Source organism: Pseudorca crassidens, chromosome 2 (genome assembly GCF_039906515.1).
Source record: "Pseudorca crassidens isolate mPseCra1 chromosome 2, mPseCra1.hap1, whole genome shotgun sequence".
NCBI classification, from domain to species: Eukaryota; Metazoa; Chordata; class Mammalia; order Artiodactyla; family Delphinidae; genus Pseudorca; species Pseudorca crassidens.
The window spans coordinates 161,806,052-161,831,299 of record NC_090297.1 but is presented as its reverse complement, the minus strand read 5'-3'; the positions used below and the strand labels follow the sequence as shown (position 1 = coordinate 161,831,299).

The 25,248-nt window shown below is 36.6% G+C and overlaps 1 protein-coding gene, 1 non-coding gene and 1 pseudogene across 14 annotated transcripts in view; 2 read left to right on the top strand and 1 right to left on the bottom strand.

Moving 5' to 3' along the window:
* CDC42BPA (CDC42 binding protein kinase alpha) overlaps positions 1 to 25,248 on the bottom strand; it is a 325,295-nt gene that overhangs the window by 217,147 nt on the left and 82,900 nt on the right. For all 13 annotated transcript variants that reach the window (XM_067729568.1, XM_067729561.1, XM_067729563.1 and 10 more), the window contains exon 3: positions 1,958 to 2,041. In XM_067729568.1, the coding sequence (XP_067585669.1) occupies positions 1,958 to 2,041 (84 nt within the window). The remainder of the gene's footprint in view (positions 1 to 1,957; positions 2,042 to 25,248) is intronic.
* Positions 12,996 to 24,956, top strand: LOC137219789 (cathepsin B-like; annotated as a pseudogene).
* TRNAK-UUU (transfer RNA lysine (anticodon UUU)) lies at positions 16,921 to 16,992 on the top strand. The gene has a single exon. It is a non-coding gene; the product is annotated as a tRNA-Lys (tRNA).

Here is a 25,248-nt window from a genome sequence, read left to right as displayed (position 1 = left end):
GGGACATATGTATATGTATAACTGATTCACTTTGTTATAAAGCAGAAACTAACACACCATTGTAAAGCAATTATACTCCAATAAAGATGTTAAAAAAAAAAATTTCTTCCCCAACATATCCAACATCATAAAAAGTAAGTACAAACTTTAATTAAATTTTTTTAAAGTTCTAACCCTGGAACACTAACCCACTACAATTATGAGTTCTGCGAAACAATTAGAACATAATTCTTTACTAATTTTTAATAATAAGACTTATTGCTCCAACTGCTGGCAATGCTGTCAGCCCCTCCAGGCTTTGTCTCAGCCACGGAAAGCCTACTAGCCCAAGGCCATGTCCTTCTGGAGGCAGCCCGTATCCCGTATCCAATGAGTAACTGAGGCAAGTGCATAAAGGTCAACCATTTGGCCCAAGGTAGGACAACTCTGAAGGACCATTTCTGCTCCACGGATCCCTGTTGGATCAACAGAGGCTGAAGGGGCAGCTTGACTTCTCCCTGACCAATCGTATTTCACCTCCTTTCCTGTCTGTCAATGTCAATTTCAAAGGCACCCCCTAATAAATAGACTGCATACTAAACTCAATCTCAGTGTTTATTACCTGGAAAATATGACTAGTGACAGTAAGGCAATTCAGTTTTAGGGAAATACAAAAGTAAATATTGAAGTTATTGAATATAACGGGCACTGGCACATATGTCAGAGAGTGACATAAAACTTTCCAGATACTCTTTTAAACACGATTTTATTACCTCTGTAATTACCTCTGGAAGGTAGAGAGGGGCTGGACTTGGGCGGGGTATAGTCAAAGAGTACCTTAGCTTTATCTGTAATGTGCTATTATTTGTTTTACAAAGAATATATCTGTAATTTCATGTGTGCAGTTTTTTTCAGTAGGCAAATAGAAAAGAAAAAGACTGAAAGCAAAACTTGCCCAAAATGTTATTAATTCTAAATGATGGAATACAAGTGATTATTAGTTTCTTCTTTGTGTTTTGTTATTTCTTCAAATTTTCTAAAAGAAAGAAATATTGAAGTATTTACTTTCACTACCACAGTATGTATCTATCATCATGGGAACCATTTGTGCTTTTCCCTATGTATTTGCTGTTTTTCAGGTTGCTACAAGTACTGGTATATACAGAAAGATTTCTAAGGGCTAATTTCTCATTATCCTCTTATGAATCTTACTACCCTCTAGAGCTAACACTCAGCCTACTCAGCAGTATAATCCTTCTGTAAGTTAAAATATTTCCACACCAGTAAGTTCTGCTTCCCTGAGGCCCCTGAATGCCCTACCTCACTGAGCAACTCACTATAACCCAGAACAGCAGACCTCCAGAACCACTCCCCAAATTTACATGTAATGTCAGGTTTGACATACATATCGGCTATTAGATATTTTTAACATCATGCCAGTCAGTCTTTCCCTCAAATCTAGCACGAAGATTAAAATGCTGACAACTCTTTCAACAGCAGATTTTACTCCCATTTTTAATAATATGAAACAAAACATAAATTTAACTGCATAGTCAGCAATAAACAGAATTCTTACAGGCCATATTCAAAATTCCTGCGGAATTTGCTTATAGCAGAATACAGATAAATAATATAAACAAGTTATATCAAATTGGATATCAGTCACTACAAAATTTCTTCCTGTAAAAGAAACTGGTTTCCACACATCCTTTTAACATAAGTGTCTAAGCCTGACATTCAAAGGGTTTCCATTTGGTTTTCAGATAATATTAAAATAGCATCACAAATGTAACATTCATCATAACTATATCATAATTGTGAATTACTGAATTTGTCTTTTAGGCTTTAAAAAATAATGCCATCGTAGATAAAAGGTTACTAAATGATACTTAAAGACCTATGGGCTCTCTATCATTTTATTTTTCTCTAAAAATATTTCTAAAATATTATTTAAATATTCCAATAATTAGAATCTTACCTCAGCTCTTTTCAGCATTTCCCATTTATTCAATATTTTCATGGCAAATACTTTATCTGCATTTTTTAGTTTCACTACAGCAACCTAGGAAAGGAAATACAACTTTTAAAATGTGACAAATAGTACTTTTTTTCAGTCATCCATTTTCCTTTTTCCTCTCTGTAAAAAAAATAAATACCAAAATTATCAGATTTCCATGCAGTTCAAATTCTAAGATCCTAAATCAAATAATATTGTCAGTTGAAAAAGTTACATTAGTGAACACGTGCCAAACAAACAACTGTGTTTTTGAACATGGTGTCGGTTGGTGATCGTATACTATATTCTCGTTTTCAAGTTTTCTGCTCTGGAATTTAAACTCAATATCTACTATCACTAAGAAATTGACCAAAATGTACCAAATGAAATAACTAGAGCTTAAACACTGCATGCCAAATTCCAACACGATGCTACAGGGAAAGCCAGCTGCCAAAACAAACATGTTTCATGGGGATCAAACAGTACGCCATAAACTGACACGCCACGTATTCTTACACACTATACCACAACCCCCAACGTGCGCGCACGCACACGCACACACACACACACACACACAACCTAAAGATCAATTAAGGCTAACACCTCTACAAATTGCAGACTTCACACATACCTTTCCGACAAAAAAAGGAACAGATATTTCTGTATTTTGTATTTTAGTTATGGATCAAAAAACTGTCAAATACAAATAACTAATCCCCTATTTTCACTCTCAACAAACCGATTACATTTCTGTTTCTACTCCTCTCCCTCAGTTTGACTAGATAGTCTCAAAGGGCCCTTGCAGCTCACTTGGGATGCTATAGAGCAGAGACTGAACTACATGAGAGGAGACAAAGGCTGTTTCCAGCCTTTACTGGGGGCGGGTGGAGTAGGGGGAAGACAAATACTACTCTAATGTGCAGAAGGAGAAAACAAACTATATACAACATATCTACAAACAGTTCAAAAGGATAGTTCTAAGCATAGAGAATAGGTTTAAACTCAAGTCCAAAATTTTTTAAATCTTAATAGCAAATGTACATATCAGGGGCATTTAATAAATTTATTTTTGGATCATTGTGCAATAACAATAATATGACTATATAATTAAAATCAGTGTATAATACTATAATATTATCTAAACTAGAATACATCTTGGTAATTGTCATAAATGGTTATACTAATGACTGTGATTACAGTTTCTCATCAATTAAAATGGTGGGAAGGAAGAAGAAATATCTCAAATTCATATGCAGTCACTTTAGTCTTTAGTCGTATCTGGTCATATCTGCAGAAATGATGGATCAGTTGGTTCATGTTTAAAGAAAAGGGGCTGTACAAGATATAGAAACAACCTAAATAGCCAATGACAGATGAATGGATAAAGAAAATGGAATATTATTCAGCCATAAAAAAAGAAGGAAATCTTGCTTTTGTGACAACATGGGTGAACCTAGAGGATATTATGCTAAGTGAAATAAGCCAGAAACAGAAAGACAAAAACTGTATGATCTCACTTCTATGGGAAATCTGAAAAAGGTGAACTCACAGAAACAGCAAATTCTATTTCTAGAATTCTAATTCTAGAAAGGTGGTGAAAGGGGCTGGGAGTTGAGGGAAACGGGGAGATGTTGGTCAAAGGGTACAAATTTCCAGTTATAAGATGAGAGATGAGTAAGTTCTGGGGGTCTAATGTACAGTATGGTGACTATAGTTAACAGTATTGTATTATATACTTGTAAGTTGCTAGAAAAGTAGATCTAAATGTTCTCACCACAAAAAAGGCGGGGTGGGGGGGAGTGCTGTGATAAGGAGCAAGGAAAAACTTGAAACATTTTTTCACTAGGATCTCTGAAAGTCTGAAAACACAAGTTTCATTATTCTGCAGACTCAAATCATACGCTGCACAACTGGGAGCACAAACAGATGGAAGGACAGGAGCATAGAGCTAGACATGCCTACATTTAAGACAGGGAAGAGATAAGGACGGCTATCACTTAAGCCCTCTCTTATTCTGTTTTAGAGAATGGCTGAAAGACTCCAACACTTAGATTTGCCCTTCTCAGGTCATGTGGTATGAAAAGAACTCCTCCCAGCACTGTGTGATTCACGAATTTTCTATGCACATGAGTATATAAGTATCTGATGATAACCAGTATAGTAGTAGCAGTATTCACCAGCATATATAGAGTGTGTTCTAAATGCCAGTTACTCTTCTAAGAGTTTTATGAAGGTCCACAATCCCTTACCAGCAATTCTAAAAGCCAAAGCATTTTCAAAATTCATTTGGCAAATGAATCAGGCAAAGCATAGTTTTGGGGGAGTTCTGTTTTCTTTTTAATCTCAGTGTAAAGATAAACATGCTTCACTGCAGAAACACCAACGCATTTGCTTATGAGGTTCTGCTCAAAACCCCAATAGGACTGTTATATAAAATAGAGTATATGTATTAAATTATCTTTCTAAAATCCAAATACTATTGGAACCAAAACCACCTCTGGATTATAGAGCTGTGCGGTAGAAATAAGCTAGCACTTACTGAACACTCAAACCCTGAGCTAGCACTTAGCGTGGCTGTTCAGGGTAGTGGTGATAGCGTGGACTCTACAGCCAGACTCGGGCTATACACAAGTATGAAATATTTAAAACAGGGTCTGGCACTTAATAGGTGTTCAATAAGCAATAGCTATTATTATGTGCCAAGCATTGCACTAAGCACATTATAGCCCAAACTCTCAACTGTTGTTTACTCTATCACTAATACGTGGTAGACGTTAAACATCCTTATTTCTTCCATTTCTGTAACAAGGAAATAAGAAGCTTTGATCTCTTCAACTTCCAACTTTATAAATTTATACCCATGACACATACATCAACATAGAAATATAGTTAGAAATATCCTCAAATGAACATATATATATACAAATAAAAACTAAGCCACAATATTTACGTGTGGTTTCCAACAGTAAAATATTGTAAATAACTTAAATATTCTGAAAGGTGAAAGTTACTGAACATACCACAAATAATAGAAAATTATTAATATTCTTGAAAATGTTGTTAAAGAATACTATTTAATAGGGAAAAGTTCACAGTATATTGTTTAAAAGAAGTTTATTAAAATTTGTACACTAAAATTAATTTTTTTATATATAAAGTATTTAGCTATACATTTCTATGCCATATTTATTCTGAGAAAGGCATCAAAACATTTTAAAAATCAGGTATTTCTAGGGGATATGATTTCTATTGCCCTTTCTACATTTTCTGGACAGAACATATGAAATTTGAAGCATGGGATGGGATAGTATGGAATACCATACCTCATCCTGATCATGAAATGACCATTAATTACTGAGGTATTTACAGTGTGGCTGATAATGGCCAAAACGAGACCCATACTACACATCTATGTGATAATCAGGAATGCCATGCTGCTGCAGGGTGAAAAACATTCTCAAAGCTAGCTTACAACAGTTTCATGAGCTGCCTAAAAACTCTTCTGGAATGCAGTGGGATGTGGTGAAATAAAAATGTCAGTTCACACAGAACACAAACTTATGGTTACCAAAGGCAAAACGGGGTGAGGGAGGGATAAATTAGGAGTTTGGGGTTAGCAGATACAAACTACTATATATAAAATAAACAACAAGGTCCTACTGTATAGCACAGGGAACTACATTCAATATCCTGTAATAAACCATAATAGAAAAGAATATGAAAAATATGTGTCTGTATCACTTTGCTGTACACCAGAAACCAACACAACATTGTAAATCAGCTATACTTCAATTTTTTTTAAAGGCAGTTCAGAAAATATTCTTAAATTATCGAATTGATGACATGATGAGACAAGAGTATGAAGTTGATGAAGTGATAAAATAAAACTGATCTTGCTTTTCTCCTTTGACACTACAGACCATTTTCATGTTCATTTCAGTAAAGAAGAAGAAGGAGGAGGAGAAGGGGGAGGGGGAGGAGGAGGAGAAGGGGGAGGGGAGGACGAGGGGGAGGAGGGGAGGAGAGAAGGGGGAGGGGAGGGGAGGGGAGGAGGAGGGGGAGGGGGAGGAGGGGGAGGGGGAGGAGGGGGAGGAGGAGGAGAAGATTCTCCTAGAAATCTAACTTCAGGTTCTAGATTTTCAAGAGCCACAGCTAACTGACATATAAGAGGGTAGTACGTTAAAATGTCCTTTCTTATATAATTTGATCAGAATGAACAGTACACTTAGTATGGACGGGAAGATTATAAATTTAATACAGAACAAAGACATGTTTTTAAAAACACCAAATATAGAGCTGTCTTATATTATATAAGCATATTAAAAGCACTACAATGTTAGAAAAACTGCAAATGCTACAGAAAAATCAGTAGGTGACAAATGTAAATGAATGAGTTCTTAAACACGATTTAAGAATCATCACTTATAGATACAACATATAACTTAGGAATGATCATACTATATTAAACAGAATTTCAATATCCAAGAAGCAGCTGGCATGCAGTTCTACAAATCTAGTCTACATTCAATATATCCAGAATTTGCCATACCTCCTCCTCTAGTCCACACCATTCCCATCTACCATTATGTCTTGCCTGGACTATCCTGCCCAGCCTCTCTACTTCTGCTCTCACAGCCCAAAATCTGTTCTCAAAACATCAGCCACAGTGATTCTGTTTAAACTAGCTCAGATCATGACACTCTGCTCCAAAACTTCAGTTTCTGATCTCTCTCCATGTAAAAAAGTCCTTGCTATAACTTATAAGTAGCATGGTCCAACATATCGTGGTCTCCCAGATCTCATATTACTCTCCTCCTAGATCACTCTCTCCAAACATACTGATCACCTTGTTCAATCTCAACTTAGTGTTTTTGCACTTATTACTCCGTAGGTCTCAAATGGTCTTTCCCCCCTATAGCTACACATGGTTTGCTCTCTCAATCCCTCCCTAAAATGTCATTCTGCCCTTTCACACTTTCTATCCCATTTCTTTGCTTCCTTTTCCCCTTAGCTCTTTTTACTTAACAAACTGTATATTCTATTTATGTATTTTGCTTACTGTTTGCCTCACTCACTAGAACATAAGCTCTATGTGGGTAGGTATTATTTTTTTCTCATTTGTTCACTAGTACGTGCCCAGTGCTTGGGAATCAATAGGTACGCAATAAATATTTACTGAATAAATAACGAGTGATTTGTAATCTATATGAGTGTATCTACATAGAAAGTTGAAAGGCATCAATACAATACGCTCAGCTTCAAGTACACTACTAAATTGATACTGAAACTCAAATAAAAATAAGGCATTATGATAAAAGAGATACAATTCTGTATCTTAAGGTTTAAGTGTGTACCAGATTATTCCAGCTCATGTTGCTCTCCTAACAATTATGTACGGCTTTTAAAGTCTCAACTTCACAGCTTAGCTTTTATTATCTTTCGTGTATTGTTACTGTTCACTATTTATTGCTCCATGTCTTTGTCTCCTTTTTATCTCTGCTGTATAATGTCTACCATCACTTATTAATAATAATAATAAACAAAAACAACTCATTTATCGAAAGCTTACTGTGACTGGCACTGGGCTGAGCACAATACATATACTGCCAAAATCAATTCCTACACCACTCTAAAGTAGGTTCTACAGTCCTCACGACCTGATTACAGAGCTAGAGTTATTTACTGCTATGAGTACTGAATAGTTCTCCAGGTTTTTGAAGAGATCTTCCCATTCATCATGCCTATAGTCTTGATTCCTATTGTCATGTTAATGGTGATCATTGTTAATATGTATGAAAATCACTGTATTTGTTTTTTATAAACTGCTCTGTTAGTGATCAGTCTGTATTCAAAATATTTAATTAAAAAAATACTAAGTCTCTTTAACAAGCAAACTAAAAACACTACAAAGAGTTCACTAAACCGGCTAGAGGTATCCTCTCTACGGAGTTGCAATTTATATATATAGTAGTGATAGTCAAAATATTTAGAAATTGGTACAGCATGGGCATTGACCAATTAGAGCAGACACTGGCTATAAAAATATAGTATGCCCATGCCAGTGTGCCCCTATGGACTGAAGACTAGCCCATATACAGAGGCTTCAAAGGTGAATCATGCAATATAACTTCAAACGTCTTTCACTCTCCCTTGAATCCCAGGAGAGCCAGGGTACAGAGTTTTTAAGGAAGAATGAACGGCTAAAAATAATTCTCCTTTCAGACCCTAAGACTAGGTTATGCAGACACATTAGGGCCTAGTTATGGTAATTAGAGGAAGCAAGCTAATTAAAAGCTTTTGACACCTGAAGCAGGGGTAGCAGGCCAAAGCAGCAAGCTTTCACAACAAGCTCTGAAGCCCAGAAGCCTTGAAGCTGCCGGAGCAAGGCTGGAGCAGGCAGAAGCGGTGAGCCACCAGGAAACTGTGGACAGGCAACACCCAGGGCGTAAGTTAAAGGTTTTCCTGAAAGCAAAAAGGAAAACCCAGCGTTAAGTTAAGCAGTAACTGACAACAATTGAGTCGTAGAGAGTAGGTTCTTAACTCATAGAGCTGTTGATTTTCAATTATATCTTGCTCCTTTATTATTTCCCATAATTTACGCATTTCTTGTAGGAGGTACATAAATTATGCTTTCATTTTCGGATTTTTTCTTTTTTTTTTTTAAAGAAAAAGCATAATTGAGAGAAATGCTGTTTCTGTCAGATATCCATGCCAGAGATGAACCTATCCACTGGGTCTATATAATACCTAATGACAAATTCCTGATAGAAGACAAAATACTTTGGAGAAAAAAAAATTCTCTTTAGGGCTGTCTGCATTTTGAAATCTATTAGTTGATAACTACTACAGGGTATGTAAGGCCACCAGAGATATTTTAACCAGGAATGAATAACTAACAGTAAGAACTCATAAACCAGCCAATACTACTTTTCTGTACAAAATTCACTGTCTTAAAATAGAGTAAACTATCTACAATCTATTTGTTGCTTTTATTTTACATACTTTAATTGATATACATACAGAGCAAGGAGAGAGGGAGAGAGGGAGAGAGGAGGGAAGGAGGGAAGGGAGGGAGGGAGGAAAGAAAGAAAAAAAGGAAGGAAGGAAGGAAGGAAGGAAGAAAGAAAGAAAAAGAAAAAGAAAGAGAGAGAGAGGGAAAGAAAGCGAGAGAGCGAGAGAGAAAGGAAGGAAGAAAGGAAGAAAGGAGAAGAGAAAGGAAAAGGAAGGAAGGCACCTTCTCATACTAAATCTCAAATATTATCAGTCATGCGTTAAACACTCTGAATTGACTCTGGATCACACTGGCCTATGACCAGGCAGGACTTAGTCTACTGACAGCCAGGCTGCTGTCTGCAGCAGCCCACTCCCGACCCTGCACCCATTCTTCAATTCTTCCAAGCATTAGGACTATAGAGCAAATATCACTGTCCTTAACTATCTGCCTCACTTAATCCTACTGAGTAACTGTAAGCAATTCTCCAGGGCCCTGTCCTTTTCTTCAGTCCCTTTTATGGAAAAAAATATATAAACAAATATACATATTATTTAAGTATTTAAATTATTGCTTTATTTTTTCCATAGTTCAATCTCAACTGAGCCCTAAATCTATCTGCAGCCTCAACATTAATCCCTTGTCCTTTACCAATCTTCTAAAATGACCTGTGCCACCCTGCTACCACCATCTGTCCTATCCCTGACCTATCCAAACCTTACCCTGCAATTAAGGACCTGGTAGCCTACTTCACCGAAAATAGATCCTTCACATTCCCTCATACCACCTTTAAATGTTTCTCTATTTCTACTTCTCCTTACTTCTTTTCCTTTTGAGCCCAAGAAAGAAGTGTCCCCACCACTTGCAAGGATAACAGTATCATCTGAGATCTTAACGCCAGGCTCTCCCCCTTCCTTTTCTTCTTTCCCTTGTTCCATTAAAGATTTATTTCTGGACTTCAAGCCTTCTTTCTTATGGCTCCTGAACACCAATTGATAAACTTTTCCATGACCATCTCCCATCCAAAAACAAAACATAAAACAAAAACTTTATTGCCATCCTACCTTCCCCTCAAGAAAGTGATATCACATTCCTTTTTCCACAAGGTATCATTTCTCCATAAAGCAAAGAGTACTATATGCTTGCTTTTTCCACTTGTTCATCATTCGTTTCTCAGCCTTCTTCAATCACCTATTTCAATCTAGTTGCTATTTCCCTCTACTGGACTGAAATTACTCTCTCAAAGATCAATTATGACCTTCCAAATTCCAAATCAAATATATTGTTCTCAATTCTCATCTGTTTCAACCTCTCTTCACTATTGGACATCACTGACAATCAATATACTACCCTACTTTTTCTTTTTTCTGTAACCTATTAAATGATTTTCCCCAAGGATCCCTACTCCACATTTTTTATATCTCCTCTCCTTCCTGACCTGTATTATCTATTCCATATGCCCTAATTAATATTTCTATGCTGATGACTCCTAAATCCTTATCTCCTAATAGGTAGACCCATACTTCTAGTTACCTATTAGTCATCTCTCTAGAATGTTCAGCAAATATTTCAAATTTAACAAGTCAAAAACCTGCACGTTAAACTCATTTACTCAGGTTGCATACCTCAATCATCCATGATTTCTACCTTTAACTTATCACTGACATCCAAAGTGACTTCTTTAACAATCTGTCTATCCCACCTATCCTTCTTGCCCACTGGCCTGCTTCAAGCCCTCATTATTTCATCTGAAAAATGATAATAGGTTCCTTTTTGACCACCTTACTATATGCTAACTGCTGAGAATACAAAGAAATAAAAGAGCCCTTGCTCTCAAAAATCTCACAGTCCAGTGTGGGAAACATAACTAAACAGATAATTATAGCACAGCATGAAAGGAAAGGTAAAAACAAGGTCCCATAAAAAGCACAGAAGAGAGATTCCTAAGCCAAAAAGGCAGGAGAAAGGAGGGAGGCATGTAATCTGTGAATATATATGTTAACATTTCTTGGAAGAGGTTACTGACATATGAGTCTTACACAGTGAGCCCCAGAAAAAGGGGACCAAGGGGGTTCTGACTGGAGAGAGGGAATATTTGGGGAAATGGGGGCAGCGTGAGCGAGGCACAGAAGCAAGTGCTATCTGTGCGGGGGACAGGGGTGAAGACAATCAGGGATAATAAGCAGTTTTCTTTCTTAGGAAAGGTTTTCTTCACAGCAGGGAATAGCTGGAAATGAAAGTGAAGGATCCAAATAATGGAAGGGTTTGTATGCCAGGCTAATCAACTAGAACCTTAAAATGTAGATAACAGGGAACCATTCTTCATATTTGGTTGTAGCTACATCACTTTAATAGCTCTGTGGAGAATGGTTCTGAGGCAGGGAAAGAAATGAGAAGGTTACAGCAGTAGCTGAGGTGAAAGATACTGAGGACTTACCTAAGGGAGAGAAGAAGAAATTCAAGAAATACTTAGGATAAAAAAAATCAATGATGAATTGAATGACGTGGAGGCTAGAGAGTGAGAAATCCAGGATCTCCCTCCCTCTGGTCTCTTCTCTACCAAATCCTTCCTCTACACTATCAGTATGATCTTTCGTATCATTCTCATTCTATCACTACTCTGCTTATTAACATTTGAGAGGACTCCCATTCCTATGAAATAACGTTCCTTAGAATAGCATACCAAATCATTCGCTGCATCTGCCCAAGAAAACTTTCAATCCTCATCTTTCACCACCAACGACAAAAACCCTATATTCCAGGCACAAGATTACTAACTGCTCCCTGAATAAAAGAAACGCACTTAAAAGAATAAAATAACTATTTTGATTCTTTTAGAATATAATTATTATAGAAAATTTATAAAACTAAAGTATAAAAAAAAGCCACAGATAACATTATTTCATAGAGAAAACGACTCTGAAATCATATAAGTTTGTCCATATCCTTTCAACCAGCAAGGTCCTCTTCTAGAAGTTTCTTCTAGAAGTAATTATTTAGAAAAGCATCTGAAATACAGTGAAAGCATTTTGTACAAAAATGCTTTGGAGAGCATTATTTCTAATATAGAAAAAATAGAACAACCTAAACATTTCATTCATTTTTTATGTATTAAGCACCTACTATGTACTAGACACTGTTGTAGGTGCTGGGGAATTGCAGTGAACTGACAGGGGAAAAATTCCTATATTCATGGAGCATACATTCCAGCTCAACATTATTGTTAAATAAATTACAGAGTTTCCACATAATGGACTTCTATGGAGCCATTAGAAATCAGGTTTAAAAGAAATGTTTCAACATATGGGGAAAAGACTTAAAATATTTGGTTAGAAAAGCTGGTTAGATATCAATGTTTATAAAACTATCCCAATTTTATTACCTATGAATAGAAATAAAATTGGAAAGAAATGCCCCCAAAATTACAGAAGTAGATCTCAATGCTGTGTACCTTTCCCTCTTGTAGATTAGACTGTGATCCTAATCAAGGGTATGGAACATGTTTGGATTATAGTATATGGTTAATAAGTATTTTTTTATTAGTCAAAATAGAGAAGGATGAAAGAAAAAAAACTTCATTTTTCTGTTTTTAATCTCCAATAAGGAAAATTATTATATTTAAAAGTACTGTGCTAAGTACTGAGTATAATGAATAAAGAAACTCAGTCCTTGCCTTCACTAAGAGTCTATTGGTGAAGACAAACATTAAACACAGAAATAAGGCATTTAAAAGTTAAAAGTATAAGTGCTAGGAAGAAGTTGTACAAGGTTCTCACCTTCCCCATTAGAAAGATAAAAGTATCTTACATCTTCACTCCCATTTTTATAAACTCATTAATCTACTGATTTCATTTTCCCATTCAGTTCTTTCACTGATTGCATTCTGCCATCAATTCTTTCACTCATTTGCAAATATGTAATGATTTTAAAGAAGCAACAGTAATAACAAAATATATTTTGTTAGGCCGGGATGACCTCCACTTTCTCTGAAAACACAATATCCATTAATATTGGCCTTAAATATAACGCATGAGTCATTTCGAAGTATCTGCAGGAACTGTATCAATAAAAGGTGAGTGCCTGGACAAATTCACTCTGCTCTACTTCCCATTTCTGTAAAACTTATCCTGCTGCTTTTTTATTCCTAGAGTTTAAACTTGGAGTGAATAAAAATAGTCTATCTTTAAAGCGAAAAAGGTTCTACCCTCTCTATTAGACTCAAGAGACAAGTGTTGAAAAACAAAGGTGAGTAATCCTCCTTCACTTCTGTGAAGTCCTAAGACTCAAGACTTGTCCTCTAGCAATCAGCCTAGAAGCCCATATCTTAATATGACTCTGTTCCACTAGCAAATGAGTTTCTAAGGCTGACTAGAAATAATTCAGCTAGCTGGATATACATAATTTTTGTCTATTTTGAGATCCAAAGTGAGGAACGAAGGTTTACATTTGAGGGAAGGTAATGGGAAGTCTCCAGCTTGGCTCCAAGTTCATGTCTTAATCTTTTTTAACAGGGGATCCTGATAACACTAAACCTGATCTGGCTCCAACATACTGGTTAAAACCCACAGGCAAAGAGAACAGAGTAACTGGAACCTTATGTCCTTACATGGATGCAACGTCTTATAGCCCAGAAATAAAAAGTATCAAAAACATCCAGGATTCTAGAGTACAGGGACTAGAGACATTCATGGAAGGTATGTAGACACAGAACAGGGAAGACTGGGATTCTCAAGGGATGGAAACACTTAAGTAGTATAAAGAACCTGAGCTGTGCAGACCAGTCAAGAAATATTCAATTACTGAAGCACCAAGAGCCAGGTACACTGACTTTTGTTGATGTTTTCTTTTTGTTAGTATTTAAAGATGGTTTTGAGATGGTAAATGAGGGACACTCATTTACTTCTCTCTCACAATCTCATGAAATTACAGAAAATATATGTTGTTCAAAGGAATAAAATTACAACACTGGAAAATAAGAAGAATAACATCAACGAATCACATATTTTAAAGAATTCCTGAAATCTAGGATGAATAAAATGGGATTAGATAGAGACAAGAATGGAGAAAGCATAGCCCAAATTACATTACAGAAGAAAATTAAGGCACAGATAAGAGCAATGACATAGGGAGTTAAAGCTCAAAATTAATAAACTCAAAGACTAAAGAGAGCTCATAAAGAAACTGTCAGTGTATATTCCAAATGTTTGAATTTTTGCCAGAAGATATAATTGTATACTTTGAAAGGAATAAAATAATAAATGAAAAGGAAACTATCAGAAACCACAAGGTACTTTGGTAAGGTAGCTGGTAACTGAAGTAATATTAAAAAACTAGTATACATAAAATAATAGCTTTCATATTTTCCAAGAAAAAAAATCGGAATATAATGGTAGTAAACTATCCCAACAACAGCAACAGAAGAAAAAATACCTAGTAAATGAGCCAAAAGTTTAGGAAAACTGCCTATCTTTCTTCTCAAAAATTATAAATCATAATGTAATTCCAAAGAAGACTGGGTATCAATTCTCCTTTAATTAATCCGTAAATTTAACATTATCCCAATGAAAATAACACTTTTTTTAAGTAGACAAGTTGAGTCTAAAATTCATATAGAAAAATAAACCTTCTATTTTTGGTGGTATGTAAGGTTAGATACTTTGAATGAGCTTTCTAAACACAGCAAATATGAAAAACTATTAAAATCACCTTTTAAACATATTTCAGAACTAGGATGAAAGAAACTGGTATAGCATCAAAACTAAGTGCATCTAAGAATACTAAATAACAAGCAAGCATAGCTGGCTTTCACCATGAAGGTTTCTGCCAAACTCTGGAGACTGAATTTTCATGTTGGTAACTGTAAAGCAGGTAGAAACAGGAAATAAAGACCAGACAGCACACAACATAGATAATCTAACAGGAAGCCATACATGTAAAAAATATCTCCTAAGACTAATAAATGGATTTAAAATGGTCACAGGATACAAGGTCCATATACAAAAAAATCTACTGCATCTTGATATACTAATAAATGGTAAATGTTCCATGCGTTCGTCAGCTGTTAAACATAGTGTACTATGTCAATTAAGTTGTCTGTTAATTGTTGTTCACATCTTTTATTCCTTACTGATTTTTGTCTACTTCTATCAGCTATGAAAACAGTGTGTTAAAATTTCCTACTATGAAATTGATATGTCTATCCTTTTAGTTCTGTCCATTTTTGCTCTATATACATAAAAACTGTCCATCAGACAATACAAAGTTATAATGGATGTAGTATAATAAAAATAAATATTTTGCCTTTGTCCCTAGATCCTGGCACACAGCCCCTAAAACCCTTTGAATTTGTGGAGTTATAATATTCTTTTGTGTGTTAAGGAGATGAGTGGTGGCGGTAGATAGTTCAGTGTCGGGGGATGGTTGCCTGAAAGACTACTCCATTATTAGAATCTTGTGACTTTCAGCCTCACCCCCAACATGCAGAGAAGGGGAGAGGGGCTAGAGATTGAGTTGTTAATGGCCAACAATTTCATCAATAATGCCTATGTAATGAAATCTCCATACAAACCCCTAATTGAAGGGCTTCTGGGAGCTTCCAGGTTGCGGAACACATCAAGGTGCTGGAACAGTGGCACACTCAGAAAGGGCATGGAAGCTCCATACCTCTCCTTCCATGCCTTACCCTATGCATCTCTTCCATTTGGCTGTTCCTGAGTCGTATCTGTTACAATAAACCAGTAATATCAAGTACACTTCTGGGAGAAGTTAAAGATGGCAGCATAGGAAGACCCTGAACTCACCTCCTCCCATTAACACAACAAATGTGCAGCTACATAAGGAGACGTTTTCCTCAGAAAAGGGCCTGAGAACTAGATGAACAACACCTTGGCAACTAAAGATAAAAGAGACACATGGAGGGGGTAGGAGAGGCAGAGACATGGTTTTACTTGGGACACCAGCCCAGGAGCAGTTACCCACAGTTAGCATGGATTCCAAAAATATAGAACTCTTCCTCAAGGAGTGAAGGTATTGAGCACTGCATGAGGTACCCCAACCCTTGGGTCTGGCCCAGGAAAGGTGAACCCCCAAAACATCTGATTTAGCAAATAAATGGGAATTAAATCCAGGAGAACCACAGAACCAAAGGGAAGGGAGTAGCCACTATTCAAGGGGTCACATACAGACCCACTCACCCTGAGATCCAGTGCAAAAGGAATGGTTTGGAAAGCACCTACACCATAAGCAAGGGAGACCCACTTACTAATCTTAAAGTAGCTGCCAGAGAGACATGAGCCAGCTGGAACATTCTCTGGGGACAGAAGCACTGGCAAGCTTTGCAATAACATTCTAACTTGCTTATGACAGAGCTGATGAATGACATTTTTGGTGTCCTCCCTCTAGCCTGTTAGCACCAGGACGGATGCTCTGCCTACGCCATGCCACAACCTGGTCAGGTGAGCACCCTAAACCCCCACTTACCACACACACCAGCCACACTACAATGGGGCTGGACGAGCACCCTGCACCCAGCCCACCCTATGCAGCAGCTGAGCCAGGCAAGTGCAACACACCCTGCCCTCCCTGCAGAGCAGCCACAGCTCTGCCACAGCCATCAGGTGCATGCACCCCACACGAGTGCCATCCCTTGAGTGCCTAACACTGAGAGCCAGGGGAAATGGCACTTCTGCGCCTCATGGGTCATCTCCTACACAAGACCGCTCTTTCGAAATTGGAAGAGTAGCTGTTTCGCCCAATACGTGAAGACAAACATAGGCAAATGAGGCAAAAAAATACGTTCCAAACTGAAGAACAAAACATATCTCCAGAGAAAGGCCTTAATGAAACAGAGATAAGCAACTTACACAACAGTTAGAAGTAATGCTGTAAAGATGGCTCACTGAACTCAGGAGAAGAAAGAACACAATGAGGACATCAACAAAGAGATAGAGGGAATTCCCTGGCAGTCCAGTGATTAGGACTTGGTACTTTTACTGCCAAGGCCCAGGTTCAATCCCTGGTCAGGGAACTAAAATCCCACAAACCATGCAGCCAAAAAAAACCCAAAACCAAACCAAAACAAACCAAAAACAAAGAGATAGAAAATATAAGAAAGTACCAAACAGAAGTTATAACTGAATGGAAAAAATACTTGAGGGGTTCAAAATCAGACTGGATGAAGTAGAAGAATGAATCAGTGAGCTGAGACAAAGCAATGGAAATCACCCAGACAGAGCAGCAAAATGAAAAAAGAATTTAAAAAATTGAAGATACCTTAAGGGACCTCTGGAACAATATCAAGGTGAATAACATTTGCATTATAGAGGTCCCAGAGGAGAAGAGAGAAAGAAAGGGCCAGAACAATTATTTTAAGAAATAATGGCTGGGGCTTCGCTGGTGGTGCAGTGGTTAAGAATCCGCCTGCCAATGCAGGGGACACGGGTTCGAGCCCTGGTCCGGGAAGATCCCACATGCCGTGGAGCAACTAAGCCCATGAGCCACAACTACTGACCCTGCGTGCCACAACTACTGACGCCCACGTGCCTAGAGCCCATGCTCTGCAACAAGAGAAGCCCGCGCACCGCAACGAAGAGTAGCTCCCACTCGACACAACTAGAGAAAGCCCGCACACAGCAACGAAGACCCAACACAGCCAAAAAATAAATAAATACAATAAATAAATTTTTTAAAAAAATAAAAGAAATAATAGCTGAAAACTTCTCTATCTGGGGAAGGAAGCAGACATACCAGTTGAGGAAACCCAGAGAGTTCCAAATAAGATGAACCCAAAGAGAACCACAGTGACACACATTATAATTAAAATGATAAAACTTAAGGGTAAAGAGAGAATTTTAAAAGTATAAAGAAATAAACAACCTATTACATACAAGGGAAACCCCATGAAGCTATAAGCAGATTTTTCAGCAGAAATTTTACAGGCCACAGGGAGTAACATGACTTATTCAAGTGCTAAAAGGAAAAAAAAAATTCCAATCAAGAATTCTCTAGCCATCAAGGTTATCATTCAGAACTCAGCAAGAGTGGAGTTCATCACCACTACATCAGCCATACAAGAAATGCTAAAGTGACTTCTGTAAGCTGAAAATAAAAGACACTAATTAATAATAAGAAAACATACAAAAGGGAAAAGGTAAATATATAGTAAAGGTAGTGGATAAATCACTTACAAAGCAAGTATGAAGGTTAAAATACAAAATAGTAAAATTAAAAATACAATACTTGGTTAAGGAAAGCATAATATTAAAACATGGAAAAGGTGTTATCAAAAATATAAAAGATGACAGAGGAGTAAAACTTTAAAACTTTCAAAAAAGTTACTATCAACTTAAAACAGATTACTGTATACTTAAGATGCTGTATGTGAACCTCACAGTAACCACACACACACACACAAACACACACACACAAACTTATAGTAAACATACAAAAGAAAAAGAGAAAGGAATCTAAATAGAACACGAAAAAAAGCCAGCAAACAAGAGAGAAAGAGAAGAAGAAAGAACAGAGAGGAGCTACAAAAACAGCCAGAAAACCACTAACAAAATGGCAGTAAGTAAATACCAATCAATAATTAATTTAAATGCAAATGGACTAAATTCATAAATCAAAAATCACACACAGTGGCTGAATGGATTAAAAGACCCATCTACCTGCTGCCTATGAGAGACTCAATTCAAAAGTAAGAATACACACAGACTGTATGTGAAGGGATAGAATACACACAGACTGTATGTGGAGGAAGAAAGAAAAATTATAGGCCAATATCCATGATTAACACAGATGTAAAATTCTCAATAGAATATTAGCAAACTGAATTCAACAATACATTAAAAGGATCATACACCATGAACAAGTGGGATTTATCCCGGGAATGCAAGGATGGTTCAACATCTGCAAATCAAACAATGTGACATTAACAAAATAAAGGATAAAAATCATATAATCATCTCAATAAATGCAGAAGAAGCATTTGATATTATTCAACATCCATTTATGATAAAAATTCTCAACAAGTATGCACAGAGGAATGTACCTCAACATACTAAAGGCAACATATGACAAACCCACATCATACAATTCAACGGTGAAAAGCTGAAAGCTTTTCCTCTAACAGGAACAAGACAAGGATGCCCACTCTCACCATTTCTATTCAACACAGCATTGGAAATCCTAGCCACAGCAATCAGACAAGAAAAAGAAATAAAAGGACTCAAAATTGGAAAGAAGTGAAACTGGCACTATTTGCAGAAGTGCAAATATATATATAGAAAACCATATATATAGAAAACCCTAAAGACTCCCATCAAAAAACTAATAAATGAATTAAGCTAAGTTGCAGGATACAAAATCAATACACAGAAGTCCATGGCATTTCTATACACTAATAGAGAACTATCAGAAAGAAAAGTTAAGATAACAATCCCATTTACCACTGCATCAAAAGAATACCTAGGAATAAATTTAACCAAGGAGGTGAAAGACCTGTACACTAAAAACTATAAGACACTGATGGAAAGAAACTGAAGAAGATACTAATAAATAAAAAGCTATTCAGTGCTCATGGACTGTAAGAATTAGTATTGTTAAAATATCCATACTACCCAAAGCAATCTACAGATTCAATGCAATCCCTATCAAAATTCCAATGGCATATTTCACAGAACAGGAACAAATAATTCTAAGATTTGTATGGAACAACAAAAGATCTAGAACACCCAAAACAATCTTGAAAAAAACAAAGCTGGCATATACCCTGAGAAAACCATAATTCAATAAGAGTCAGGTACCACAATGCTCATTGCAGCTCTATTTACAATAGCCAGGACACGGAAGCAACCTAAGTGTCCATCGACAGATGAATGGATAAAGAAGATGTGAAACGTATATACAATGGAATATTACTCAGCCATAAAAAGAAATGAAATTGAGTTATTTGTAGTGAGGTGGATGGACCTAGAGACTGTCATACGGAGTGAAGTAAGTCAGAAAGAGAAAAACAAATACGTATGTTAACACATATATATGGAACCTAAAGAAAAAAAATGGTTCTGAAGAAACTAGGGGCAGGACAGGAATAAGGACACAGACGTAGAGAATGGACTTGAGGACATGAGGAGGGGGCAGGGTAAGCTGCGACAAAGTGAGAGAGTAGCACTGACATATATACACTACCAAATGTAAAACAGATAGCTAGTGGGAAGCAGCCGCATAACATAGGGAGATCAGCTCGGTGCTTTGTCACTACCTAGAGGGGTGGGATAGGGAGGGTGGGAGGGAGGGAGATGCAAGAGGGAAGAGATATGGGAACATATGTATATGTATAACTGATTCACTTTGTTATAAAGCAGAAACTAACACACCATTGTAAAGCAATTATACCCCAATAAACATGTTTAAAAAAAAATCTCATTATAAGGACATATCACAATTGTTTATCCATTCATCACTTGATGGGCATTTGGACTGCTTCCTTCGCTAATATGACTAAGGCTACTATGAAAGTTCATGTACAAGGTTTTGTATTTACATGTGTTTTCAATTCTTTGGGGCATGTATCTAGGAATAAAATTGCTGAACTGAATGGTTGTTTGTCAAAGCAGTTGTACCATTTTACATTCCCACCAGCTATGCAGAAGAGTTCCAATCTTTCTACATTCTTGCAAACACTTATTACTGTCTTTTAATTATATTCACCTTAGTGGGTGAGAAGTGGTATCTCATTGTCGTTTTGACTTGTATTTCCCTAAAGACTAATGATGTTGAGCACCTTTTCATGTGCTTATTGGTTATTTATATATCTTATTTGGAGAAATTTCTATTGAAATCAGTTGTCAATTTTTTAGTTAGGTTATTTGTGTTTTTATTGTTGAGTTATATTCTTTATATATTTCGGGAAAATAGACCCTTATCAGATATACAACTTGCAAATATTTTCTCCCATTCTGTGAAATGTCTCTTCAATTTCTTGACAGTGTTATTTGGAAGCACAAAAATTTTTAATTTTGATGAAACCTAATTTATCTTTTATCGTTGGTGCTTGTGATTTGGTGATTGTGATATATTTAAGAAACTACTGCCCAAACCAAGGTCAAAAAAGTTTACATCTATGTTTCCTTCTACGAGTATCAGTTTTAGCTCTTACATTTAAGTCTATGATCTGTTTTGAGTTAATTTTTTATATGGTGTGAGGTAGAATCCAACTTCATTCTTTTGCCTTCATTTTTAAAAAATATTCTCTGGGAATAGAATCATAGATGACAAGTTTCCTTCTCTCAGCAGTTTTAAGATGCCATTTTCTATTATCTTCAACTTCCATCATTTCTGTTAAAAGGCGAATTGTCTTCTCATTGCTTATTGGAAGTTACATGTCCCTTTCCTCTACTATTAAAATTGTATCTTTATCTATGGTTTTCAGAAGTTTTACAATTATGTGGCTGGATGTATTATGTGCCTAGATGTTTTTATCCTGTCATGGAGTCAACAGAATTCTTGAATCTATGTATGGATTTATGTTTTTAGTTAGCTCTGAAAAATTCTCTGCCATCATTCTCTTCAAATGTTGTTTTTGTCCCATTTTCTCTCTTTTATCTCCTTCTGGAAATATAAATACATACATGTTAATTTTTTTTACTATGTCTAATATGAATCCTAACTTATTTTTAAACTTTCCTTCCATTTCTTTTCCTCTCCATGCTTCAACCTAGATATTTCCTACTGACCTATTTTCCAGTTCACCAATCTTCTCTTCAGTTTGCTGTGAAACCTATCAAGTTTTAATTTAAATCACTGTATGTTTCATTTCTACTACACTGATTACCTTAATCCAATCTGGGGTTGATGTGATTAGAATTGAGTTGAGTTTTGTGAGGGCTGGCCTATTTCCATTTGTCCTTACACCAAATGGTGTAGACTTTCAGGAGTTCCAATTAACTACCTGAGATATTTAACAGAGCCCTCCTTTTTATTGAGAACTGAACTCCAATTTTAGTTTCCCTTACCTGTGAGATTTCTGAAAGTTCTCTTTAACTTCTCTGCCTCTAGACAACTGCCTCCAAGAGAAAGGTAAAGCTGAATGTTGGGGGTTCACCTCTCAAAACACCTATTTCTGTGACTCTTAGCCCCTTGAGTCCTTAATGATTTCATAGCTCTTATGCCTTCAAATAGATGAATTTATATTTTAATCAAGGTTTTCTAGTTGTTTTCAGCAGAAGATTTGGTATGATATAAACAAGTGCGTTACAATCAGAAGTTTTATGCAAATTGTTTAGTATGTCAAATTTCTCAAAATATTCCACTGAATTTTTATTGGCATTCCACAAAACTTATAGATTAATTTAGGGAGAACTGACATCTTCAGAAATTTTTTTTTCCATATTTGAACATGGTATATCTGTTTTTCAGGTCTTCTTATCATACATTTTAATAAGAGTTTTAGAATTTTCTCCATGTAGATCTTGTGCATTACTTGTCAGATTAAATTCTAGAAACTTGATTTTCTTTTATTATTGTGAATGGTATCTTATATCATCTCTTCTAGCTAATTATTTTGAGTACAAAGGAATTCTGATTTTCAGAAAACAATCTTTTATTTAAGAAATACTAAATTATCTTATTAATACATATAGTTTGTCTATTTCCCCTACAGATTTTTATATAGGTGATCTCTAAACATTTACGGATTTATCTCTTCTCTTCCAATCCCATTAACTCATTTCTATTTATTTTCTTAATGCACTGGCCAGGAACTCCAGTAACATAAAAAACACTGTTAACCATCTTTACCTTATTCCTGATCTTAAATGGAATGCATGTAAAGTTTTTCCATTAATGTTTGCTTTAGGTTTCTGGGCACATATCCTTCATCAAATTAAAGACATTCTCTTTTATTATTTCTTAACAGATGTATATTAAATTTATGCTTTTTCTGAAATGGAACAAATCATGTACCCAACTATTTTAAAATATATTAACTTTTTTAAAGAACTAATTTTGGGTTTTGATAATATCTACTCTCTAAGAGATTTCTGGCCTTATTATTTCCTTCCTTTTTGTTTACTCTATAGCTCTTTTTCCAACTTCTGAATTAATATTTGTCTCATTAGTTACTGTATTAGTTTGCTAGGGCTGCTGTACTGAAGTATCACCGACTGGGTGGCTCAAACAACAGAAATTTATTTGTTCTCACAGTTCTGTAGACTATAAGTCCAAGATCAAGGTATCAGCAGGGTTGGTTCCTTCTCAGAGTCGTGAAGGAAGGTTCTGTTCCAGGCCTCTCTCTCTGGCTGGAGATGGACAACTTCTCCCCTATGTCTTTACATCACCTTCCCTCTGTCCATGCCTATGTCCAAATTTCCCTTCTTATAAAGACACCAATTATATTAGATTAGGGCCCACCCTACTGACCTCATTTTAATTTAACTCCGTAAAGACACTATTTCCAAATTACTGTCACAGTTTGAAGTACTGGAGGATAGGACTTCAGTATATCCTTTTTTTTTGAGGGCATGGGGAAGGAGACACAGTTCAGTCCATACCAATTACCAAAGTTTCTTACTTCCTGGTAAATATATTATAAGTTATAAATCTCACTTTAAGTATCTCACAAACTTTGAAGTGCAGCATTTCCATTAATATCTAATTATTTTATAATTCCTCTTATGATCTATGCTTGTAAGTGTGCAAACATTTGGGTCATTTTTAGCTATCTGACTGATATTTATTGTATTTTATTCAGGTCAGAGATTATGGTCTGCATAATGATGATTTTTTGGAAGTTACTGAAGCACCCTTTGTGGCCTAGAACATGTAAATTTTAAGAAGGATCTGTATGTGCTAGAAAAAAATGTGTAATTCTCTGCTGGATGGAGAATTCTATATATATCTATTAGGTTCAGCATGACAATCATGTCATTAAAATATTTTATATCTTGTCCAAGTGGCAACATGGTGGACTCGGGTTCCAGACACCAGATACTGAGATTAGACATGGCAACTGCAGGTTTAGGGTCTCCACAACTTCAGTAAATCCAGGATCCAGATGCCAAAGTGTGGTGGGCCCTAGCCATCATTTTCTGCCTGATGGTGCTGCCTAGTATCCCAAGCAGACCCTATTTTGCACCCCTGCAGATGAACTGTTCAGCCTCCATAATGGTGATATGAACTGAATGGGCTTTTTAAGCATTTCCTGGATAGATCCAAGCTGCCTCAGAGAGTACAGTTTGCTAAGAAAATGCATATGCCAAAAACATTTTGCGACCAAGGAATGGTGGCTAAACTGTCTAAACATTAAAAAAGACATTGCCAACAGTCCTGTGCTTCTTCCTGGGCATTTGGGGCCATAAAAACCATTTCTGATCAGATCTGTATTGACACCAGTAGGAATGCCCCCACAGAGATGCCTGCTGAAAACGTGCTCATCTACTGCGAAGTATGGGGATGGCTGCATGGGGGCTTTCCCTCTGCAGCCTGGAATTTCTGGACCAAGAAAGGTCTCTGGTGGTCTCTATGATGCCCATGTAGGCTGTAGGTCCTATTCTATCCCACAATGTGAGCACCATTTCAATGGCTCTCAGCTACCAGGAGATGGAGGTGAAGAGACACTCCCAAGTGCAGCAAGACCTGTGAGCCTGGCTATACTCCTTCCTACAAAGATAACGAGCACTACAGCTGCAGTTTCTACTATGTCCCTTAAGATCACAGCTGATATTTACAAGAATGGCCCAGTAGAGGGAACCTTCCCTGTGTATGCCAACTTCCTGCATGTCACAAATGAAATGAAGGGAGGCCACACCATCTGCATCCTGGACTGGAGAGTACAGAATGCCACCCCCTAATGGCTGGCTGTCAACTCTAGAAAACTGAGCAGAGTGACAATTTCTTCTTCAAATTCTCTAAGGAAAGGACTACGGTGGAATCAAATCAGAGATAGTGGACAGATTCTCATGTACTGATCAATACCAGAAAAAAAGTTAAGCCTACTGCGGCCTATCCAGCCTGCCCTGCACAAACTGTTTTTGTTTTTGCTTTTAATATGGCAGGTTGGGTTAAGGTGGACATGAGGGTGGAAATTCCTTTTATTTTTTCAGTTCAGATAGGACTGAAGAGTGTAGACGGTGGCTATGACAAGACTAGACTAGGCCAAACCTGTGTATACGATTTGAATTGATCCTTTCTGGGTTAAAAAGAGCTCTCTTACACAGAAAATAACTCCAGACCCTGGCTACATCTCAGCCTCATCAGTGGACTGATCCTTACTGCTGACGAG